We start from the raw sequence: 10,000 nt of genomic DNA on the forward strand, positions 1-10,000 counted from the left end.
AGATGAGGCAATGATAATGATGGAGTCTCCCGTCGGTCCGACGGATGAGTAGGCAGGCAGGCTTATCTGTCGGTGTGTGTCCTCATATGGGAGAAGAGGCCGATTCTGGATGCGCAGCACTTCCCACAAGTGTTGCAAGGGAAAACGTCTCCAGAAGTTGAGCCCTGCTTCCTTCGCTCACGCTTCTCCTTAATGGCCAGCGTTCTCTTGTTTTCAAACGTCTTTATGCCACTAGATCACAGCATCCTCCAGCGAGAGCGGTCAAGGGCATCAGTTTCCCAGGAAGCGATGTGTATGTCACAGGCTTTGAGGTTTGTCTTCAAGGTGTCCTTGAAGCGCTTGCAGGGTCTTCCAAGTTCACGGTGGCCTTCCTTCACCTGGCCATACAAACGCATCTTCGGGATCCCGCTGTCTGTCTTGCGGACAACGGGCAATGACACCACCACCACCACTCTCCTTCACCCAGGAGGGTGCAGACGCTGCAGAGGCCAGCTCGTTCAAGGACTTCCGTGTCGGGGACTTTGTCCTGCCACCTGATGTGGAGGAGTGTTCGGAGACAGCTCAGGTGGAAGCGATTGAGCTGTTCGGCGGGTCTGCTGTAGACAGCCCAGGTCCAGGTCTCGCTGGCGTAAAGGAGGGTGGTAAGGACCACCACACAGCAGACCTTCAGCTTGGTGGCAGCGCTGAGTCTTCTCAACTCCATGGCGTTCTGACGGAGTCCCCAAACATACAACCAGCCCACCCCTACCCACCTTCCAACGAGGGTTGATGAGGTGAGCCAGGATGAGGACGGGGTTGATGAGGGCGAGGAGGGCGAGGAAGGCCAGGCGTCCCCAGGAGGGCAGCGTGTCGTAGTGCTGCAGGTCACGGTGCCAGAGCTTCACCAGGTGCTGCTGCACCGAGGGGTGCGCCACGAACTGCACAGCACACACACACACACACACACACACACACACACACACACACACACACACACACACGGGGAGCACGTGCAAGGGGTAGAGATACATGCGTGTATACAGCTTTAACAAAATGTCTACAATTATCAGTATGTTTGACGGGGCATTAAACAAAATTCACCCTCCTCCTCCTCCTCTATTAGATCAATAACGATTGATAAGGATTAATAACGTTTTAACAATGATTTATTATTTGATGTTGTTTATTTTCATTCATAATCAATCGTTTCTCATGTTACATTAACTATTTCTCTTTGACGAAGTTCGTTAAGTAATTTTCTTCAAATACACTTAGAAGTTTCTTTCAAATATTTATCTTTGATTCCAACCTGTTTCTGCCCGCCTTTCCCCAACTCACTTTTTAACCACCCCCTCCTCTCCCAGCTCTTAAGTGATAACATTCAAAATGTGAAAACTCACAGTATAACATAGCAAAATTAACCCATTCAAAACTGGAAAGTATACAGCCTCAGCAGCCTTCCATGCCACACAGATGCAAAAAAAAAAAAAAAAAAAAAAAAAATCGCAGAAAATGTACACGTGGACACATACGGGTTTCCTGTAGAAGTTAGTTCCATTTTTGTGTGGTTCATGCATATGTAGGAACGTGAAAACTTGTTTTCACGAGACGAAATTTGACGCCAGAAACAAAGCTCGGTGGCAGAGCTTGATCAGTTAAACAAAAATCCACATTCAGAGCTCAATGAGTTAAACAAAATTTCACATTCAGGGCTCGATCAGTTAAACAAAATTCCACAATCAGGGTTTAATGAAATTCTACATTCAGGGTTTAATGAAATTCTACATGCAGGGCTTAATGAGTTAAACAAGATTCTACATTCAGGGTTCAATGAAATTCTGCATGCAGGGCTTAATGAGTTAAACAAGATTCTACATTCAGGGTTCAATGAAATTCTACATTTAGGGCTTAATGAGTTAAACAAGATTCTACATTCAGCGTTTAATGAAATTCTACATTTAGGGCTTAATGGGTTAAACAAGATTCTACATTCAGGGTTTAATGAAATTCTACATTTAGGGCTTAATGAGTTAAACAAGATTCTACATTCAGGGTTTAATGAAATTCTACATTTAGGGCTTAATGAGTTAAACAAGATTCTACATTCAGCGTTTAATGAAATTCTACATTTAGGGCTTAATGGGTTAAACAAGATTCTACATTCAGGGTTTAATGAAATTCTACATTTAGGGCTTAATGAGTTAAACAAGATTCTACATTCAGGGTTTAATGAAATTCTACATTTAGGGCTTAATGAGTTAAACAAGATTCTACATTCAGGGTTTAATGAAATTCTACATTTAGGGCTTAATGAGTTAAACAAGATTCTACATTCAGGGTTTAATGAAATTCTACATTTAGGGCTTAATGGGTTAAACAAGATTCTACATTCAGGGTTCAATGAAATTATACATTTAGGGCAAAATTTTGTCTTCTTCTTCCCTACATTCAGGTCTTTATAATTTGTTGGGTTTTTTTTAATCTACATTCAGGGCTCAATGAGGTAAACAAAATTCAACATTCAGAGCTCAACGAGGTAAACAAAATTCTACATTCATGGTTCAATGAGGTAAACGAAATTCTACATTCATGGTTCAATGAGGTAAACAAAATTCAACATTCATGGTTCAATGAGGTAAACAAAATTCAACATTCATGGTTTAATGAGGTAAACAAAATTCAACATTCATGGTTCAATGAGGTAAACAAAATTCAACATTCATGGTTCAATGAGGTAAACGAAATTCAACATTCAGGGTTCAATGAGGTAAACGAAATTCAACATTCAGGGTTCAATGAGGTAAACGAAATTCAACATTCAGGGTTTAATGAAATTCTACATGCAGGGCTTAATGAGTTAAACGAAATTCTACATTCATGGTTCAATGAGTTAAACAAAATTCTACATTCAGGGCTCAATGAGTTCAACAAAATTCCACATCCCCCCTGCTGTTTATTTCAGAAGTCAGGCACCTACTGGCTTCTCCCCGTTCTCTACAGCCATCTTCAGGCGAGCCAGGTTCTCATACCGGTCCCAGTCCGCGGCAGAGCCCGTCTTGTTCAGCACCATCTCCAGCTCCTTCTCCGTCCACACTCTGTCCAGCAGCTCCACAACGAACTTGCTCAGCTGGTTAGCTAGGCCCTCGTACTCCTTCTGTTTCGGGGGGTGGATGGATATCATTATTGTTATTATCATTATTATCATTATCATTATTATCATTAGTATTGTTATCATTATTATCATTATCATTATTATCATTATTGTTATTATCATTATTGTTAATATCATTATTATCATTAATATTGTTATCATTATTATCTTATCATTATTATCATTGTTATTATCATTGTTATCATTATTGTTATTATCATTATTATCATTAATATTGTTATCATATTATCATTATTGTTATTATTATCATTATCATTAATATTGTTATCATTATTATCATTATTGTTATTATCATTATTATCATTATCATTATTATGTAGAGAGGAGTGATGGCCTAGGGGTAACGCGTCCGCCTAGGAAGCGAAAGAATCTGAGCGCGCTGGTTAGAATCACGGCTCAGCCGCCGATATTTTCTCCGCCTCCACTAGCCCTTGAGTGGTGCTCTGGACGCTAGTCATTCGGATGAGACGTTAAAACCGAGGTCCCGTGTGCAGCATGCACTTAGCGCACGTAATTTTTGTTTCGGGTAAAGGGTAATGTAGTTGTTGAATTCTCTAAAAGAAATGATGTTCTGATGAATTTTTACTGGTATACTGTTGTCAAAATAATAAAAATCAACTTCTGTGAAATTTGCTACATTTTGTTTTCTTTGTCTACTTTTCGTGACAGTTTTTCTGCATGTCCCTTAACTTTCTTGGAGTAGTATATCATTAAATCAAACCTACAATATAAACCTTCATTGAAAAAAAAACCCACAACATTTTTTGTTGTATTTTAGCCAAGAAAACAGAGCAAGTTTGAAATTTTATCATCATCTCATCGTTTGAATTTTTTTTTTCACGGAATCAAACCAACAATGTTAAACTCTGAGCAGAAAAATATCACTTTCTGTTACATTGCCAAAGAGAGCAAAATTTGGAAAGTAAACTGTATCTGTCTGCTTTAAAATCTCGCATGGAGAACAATAAATTGTCGGGGTACTGAGTTGTGCGTACGTGACCTTGGTGTCCGCTACAAAGAGAACAATTCTATCCGGGTGCCGAGTTGTACGTACGTGACCTTGGTGTCCGCTATCCGGGTGCCGAGTTGTAAGTACATTACCTTGGTGTCCGCTATCCGGGTGCCGAGTTGTACGTACGTTACCTTGGTGTCCGCTATCCGGGTGCCGAGTTGTAAGTACATTACCTTGGTGTCCGCTATCCGGGTGCCGAGTTGTACGTACGTTATCTTGGTGTCCGCTATCCGGGTGCCGAGTTGTACGTACGTTACCTCGGTGTCCGCTATCCGGGTGCCGAGTTGTACGTACGTTACCTTGGTGTCCGCTATCCGGGTGCCGAGTTGTACGTACGTTACCTTGGTGTCCGCTACAAAGAGAACAATTCTATCCGGGTGCTGAGTTGTGTGTACGTTATCTTGGTGTCCGCTATCCGGGTGCCGAGTTGTACGTACGTTATCTTGGTGTCCGCTATCCGGGTGCCGAGTTGTACGTACGTGACCTTGGTGTCCGCTATCCGGGTGCCGAGTTGTACGTACGTTACCTTGGTGTCCGCTATCCGGGTGCCGAGTTGTACGTACATTACCTTGGTGTCCGCTATCCGGGTGCCGAGTTGTACGTACGTTACCTTGGTGTCCGCTACAAAGAGAACAATTCTATCCGGGTGCGAGTTGTACGTACGTTACCTTGGTGTCCGCTATCCGGGTGCCGAGTTGTACGTACGTTACCTTGGTGTCCACCTACCTTGAAGTGCTTCTCCTCATCAGCCAGCTTCCGGAGCTCCTTGGCCAGGTCAAAGGCGGTGAGGAAGGGGTCCTCACTGGACAGGGCGATGTAGGCCTCACTGGCCAGCCCCCGGTAGGCGTTCAGCCGGAAGTTGGCTTGACGTAGCTCGTCGAACATCCTCCGGTTCCGGCACTCCTGGCATGCGCAGTCGAACTTGTCCGGCTGAAGGGAAGGGGGTGCGGGGGGGTGAGGGAGTGAGGGGGTGAGTCAGGTTAGATAGTGACTCTTTTTTTTGTTCAGAACCTGACCCATCCCTCATGTGTCTTTGATATGGACAGTCCTCTCTCTTCACACACACACACACACACACACACACACACACACAAGAGCGCATGCACATGCTCACGCACAATCATTATCTCCTCTCTCCACACACACTTGTTCATGAAAACCAAATCCTCCCTACCTACTTTGGCAATGGACTGTCCCCTCCCTAACCCTACCCACCTACTGTGGCAATGGACTCTCCCCTCCCCAACCATCTCACCCACTTTGGCAATGGACTCTCCCCTTGCCAACCCTCCCCACCTACTGTGGCAATGGACTCTCCCCTCCCCAACCCTCCCCACCTACTTTGGCAATGGACTCTCCCCTCTCCAGCAGCAGTTGCACGATGGTGAAGTTGTTCTTCTGGGCGGCCAGGTTGAGGGGCGTGATGTCCGTGGAGAACTGAGACTCCACCTCCATCTTGAAGAAGCCGTCCGTGTCGCCCAGGTAGCGGCGCCTCTGGAAGATCTTGAGGTACCTGGGGTGCCTGAGGATCAGCTCGGCAATGGTGGTGTGGTTCTCGCTGATGGCCTGCAGGGCCGCCTGCTGGATGTTCTCGTGGTTACACACCTCCAGCAACATCCCCACCAGCTGGGGGCAGGAAGGAAGGAAGAAAGGGTGAATGGATGTAATGAATGAATGGAGGAAGAAAGGAAGGAAAGAAGGAGGTATGGAATGGATGGATGAAGGAAGGAAAGAGGAAGGTAGGATGGAAAATAGGACGGATGGAAGAAAGAGGAAGAAGAAAGGAAGGGGGGAAAAATGAAGGAAGGATGTGTTTTGTTGTTGTTGTTGTTGTTGTTTTGTTTTGTTTTTGTTTTTACTTACTTACATACCCGGTTGAAATAGATTTATGGATTTAAATTGCAGTAAGAGTAATTTCCCATTTCATGCGCTTGTCAGCGTACACTTGGACAGGTTTTTACCAATATACATTGCATTGAATCAACAGAGTAATGTACAATAGGCCATATATATCAATTCATCATGTTATGTATTTCTATTTCATATTGTGTAAGTATACTTTTTTTCCCTTATTTCTTTACGTGCTGCACGCATTCCCCACGTGATGAAGGGTTGAGTCCTAGTTAAGGGAATGGGGGAATGGAGAACGTAAAAAGAAGAAAGAAAGAAAGAAGGATGAGGTGAAGAAAAGAAAGAGAGAAGTAAATATGGGAGGGGGGGGTGAGAAGGGAACATAGGAAGCAAATAGACAGAAAGAAAGAAAGAAGAAAGGAAGGAAGGGATAGATAGATGGATGGATAGAAGGAAGGAAGGAAGGTAGGTAAGAAGGAAAGAAGAAGGAAGAACGGAAGGAAGGATGGAAGGGAGGAAAGGATAGATAGATGGATGGATGGATGGAAGGAAGGTAGGTAAGAAGGAAAGAAGAAGGAAGGACGGAAGGAAGGATGGGAAGTAAGAAGGAAGGACAGGTGGAAACAAAACTAAACGAACAAAACAAACACAAAACAAAAGCCACACCTAGACATCATTCTCACCTCCCTGTTCTCTTCACAGACATCATTCTCACCTCCCTGTTCTCTTTACAGACATCATTCTCACCTCCCTGTTCTCTCTACAGACATCATTCTCACCTCCCTGTTCTCTTCACAGACATCATTCTCACCTCCCTGTTCTCTCTACAGACATCATTCTCACCTCCCTGTTCTCTTCACAGACATCATTCTCACCTCCCTGTTCTCTTTACAGACATCATTCTCACCTCCCTGTTCTCTCTACAGACATCATTCTCACCTCCCTGTTCTCTTTACAGACATCATTCTCACCTCCCTGTTCTCTTTACAGACATCATTCTCACCTCCCTGTTCTCTCTACAGACATCATTCTCACCTCCCTGTTCTCTTCACAGACATCATTCTCACCTCCCTGTTCTCTTTACAGACATCATTCTCACCTCCCTGTTCTCTCTACAGACATCATTCTCACCTCCCTGTTCTCTTTACAGACATCATTCTCACCTCCCTGTTCTCTCTACAGACATCATTCTCACCTCCCTGTTCTCTTCACAGACATCATTCTCACCTCCCTGTTCTCTTTACAGACATCATTCTCACCTCCCTGTTCTCTCTACAGACATCATTCTCACCTCCCTGTTCTCTCTACAGACATCATTCTCACCTCCCTGTTGTCTTTACAGACATCATTCTCACCTCCCTGTTCTCTTTACAGACATCATTCTCACCTCTCTGTTCTCTTTACAGACATCATTCTCACCTCCCTGTTCTCTTTACAGACATCATTCTCACCTCCCTGTTCTCTTTACAGACATCATTCTCACCTCCCTGTTCTCTCTACAGACATCATTCTCACCTCCCTGTTCTCTTTACAGACATCATTCTCACCTCCCTGTTCTCTTCACAGACATCATTCTCACCTCCCTGTTCTCTCTACAGACATCATTCTCACCTCCCTGTTCTCTTTACAGACATCATTCTCACCTCCCTGTTCTCTTTACAGACATCATTCTCACCTCCCTGTTCTCTTCACAGACATCATTCTCACCTCCCTGTTCTCTTTACGGATGGCCAGCCTGAGGGCAGACCTGCCCAGCTGGTCCATCACGTCCACGTTCAGCCGTGGGTTGTCCTCCAGGATCGTTCTCACAGTGATCACGTCGCTGAACTCTACCGCGTGCAGGAACGACAACTCCTCGTTCGTCTTGGCGGAGTTAGTGCCCTCTGCTAACTGGCCAAGGTATGACGCCATTGTGGAAGCTCAGAGGCTTGCAGTTGTTGCTGTTGTTGTTGTTGTTGTCCTTGCTGTTGTTGTTGTTCCTGCTGGTGCTATTACTTTCTGAAGAAAAAAAACCCCAGAAGAATACTGTTAAAACTTAAATCCTTGGTTTCTGCTATACGTAGCTCTTTTTATTAATGTTTTGTCTATTGATACGATTTTTCTTAATTGATTTTTTGTTGTTTTTTGTTTGTTTATTTGTTTGTTATTGAGTGTTAAGTCATAGACAAAAACACCACAGAGAGAGAGAGAGAGAGAGAGAGAGAGAGAGAGAGAGAGAGATTGCAGCCAGCGTTGCTCCTCAGAACTAACAAACGTTTCACCAATATAAGCGACCATTCGTTGGCAATTCTGCAATGAAGTTTTTCCCCTGGTTTTTCCCTGTGTGGCTTTTTTTTTTTTATTCTATCGTGCACAAACACCAATGGCTTGAAGTTTGCATGCTGTTGTATATCTTTAGGAGCAAGAGTAGCCGTCTTTTGCCCGCGTGGTTTTCTTTTGTCTTAATGGAAACTGTTGTTTACCATATGAAGTCACATAGATCTGCTCCTAGAATTTCACATTTAATTTTTGTACATATGCTGCGAAACCCCACATACAAACGAGGGAATGACAGAAAGAGAGAATGAATGAATGGTTTATTCATTTATAGGCCATTGCCCCTTATGAAAGGGTGTCACAAATTCTTCATAGACATCGCATCGTGCATTGAAAAATGACTTTCGTTCAGATAACATAAATATAACATACCTTAATTTTAAGTAATATGCCCTCACCTTAGTAATACATAATACACATCATGAAACATATTGTATTCAATTGACAGTTATACACCTAAATGGTATATGATATACGCTAAATAATAACTCTTACATGCGTGGCTAATAACGATCAGTTACGTTATACACATCGTCCGTATGTAGTCGTTACTGGATACACTAAGACATAAGAACAGATCGAAGCTTAAACGATTTGAAAGAAAGAGAGAGAGAGAGAAGAGAGAGAGGGGGGGTCGGGCGGGGGGCGGGGGGTACAGAGATATCAAACGCACTAATATGAGCAGGTGTGAGACGGAAGGAAACGAATAACATTCTTTCAAGAGTTTACGAAAACGACCAGTAAAATATCACTAATCTTGATATCTTTATCATTCTATCATTCCCATCAGCTACAGGTTTTAGTTCAAAAACAAACAAGCAAAAACAAACAGGCAGAGTCCCACAGAATCAGGTGAACATCTTAAGGAAGCATATTTCTAAGGAATGAATTTGTTATTTCAATATTTTTTCTTTTATCTCAAAGGCCGAGTTCCTTCTAAGTGGAAAGAAAGAAAGAAAGAGAGAGAGACACATGTTGTAACTTCCCTATGTGTATGTACCTTGTTGTTGTCGTAGTTATTGTTGTTTGGTGTTGTTGTTGTTTTCCATTTAAAAAAAAACAACTACATTCGCTGGAAATGAAATCAACACACACACACACTTTTTTGACGAACGAGACTGTTATATCATACAATTGCGTTCACACGACAAAGCTAAAACCACATCGGTGCTAAAAAATAAATAAATAAATAAATAAAAAATAAAACACACATCAGCAAGGAAAATCACGAAATCTTCGTCAACTCAACAACATCAACAACAGGTCCACAACACCACGAAAGATCACAGCTCAAAACCAACACATGAACTGAAAATTATCGACCCTGTGGCGACACTATCCGCCCGCTATCTGTCACTACAAACCCTGGGACAATAGACGTTTGCAGTACAACCACTCAACATCAAAATCAATTCTGACATCATCAATGCGCGTGCCTGTCAATCCGTGATTCGACAGTTCCAGAGCTTAACGCAGCAGTTAATAGTTAGGGCAAAAGAGGGAGGAGCTAAGAGTTGGTGAAATGAACGTAGGAAAGCCAAATATGTTCGCACCGTGCATGAGCGAGCGCCCAAAGCGTAAATATAGAGACACACGCAAAGCAAATGCACACATACATAGTATAGTCATGCCTCTTCGTGCGCACACGCACGTATGTACACACACAGACA

The 10,000-nt window shown here is 43.1% G+C and overlaps 1 protein-coding gene across 1 annotated transcript in view; it reads right to left on the reverse strand.

Moving 5' to 3' along the window:
- The window catches only part of LOC143285680 (short transient receptor potential channel 3-like), a 21,016-nt gene extending 11,307 nt beyond the window's left edge, over positions 1-9,709 (reverse strand). Inside the window, exons 1-6 of the mRNA XM_076593078.1 lie at positions 9,331-9,709; positions 7,722-8,012; positions 5,505-5,789; positions 4,890-5,093; positions 2,957-3,133; positions 753-917 (exon numbers count right to left, since the gene is read on the reverse strand). Coding sequence (XP_076449193.1) covers positions 753-917; positions 2,957-3,133; positions 4,890-5,093; positions 5,505-5,789; positions 7,722-7,925 — 1,035 coding nt within the window. The 5' untranslated portion in view covers positions 7,926-8,012; positions 9,331-9,709. The remainder of the gene's footprint in view (positions 1-752; positions 918-2,956; positions 3,134-4,889; positions 5,094-5,504; positions 5,790-7,721; positions 8,013-9,330) is intronic.
- Between the last annotated feature and the right edge of the window lie 291 nt (positions 9,710-10,000).

This window comes from Babylonia areolata, chromosome 9 (genome assembly GCF_041734735.1).
Source record: "Babylonia areolata isolate BAREFJ2019XMU chromosome 9, ASM4173473v1, whole genome shotgun sequence".
NCBI classification, from domain to species: Eukaryota; Metazoa; Mollusca; class Gastropoda; order Neogastropoda; family Buccinidae; genus Babylonia; species Babylonia areolata.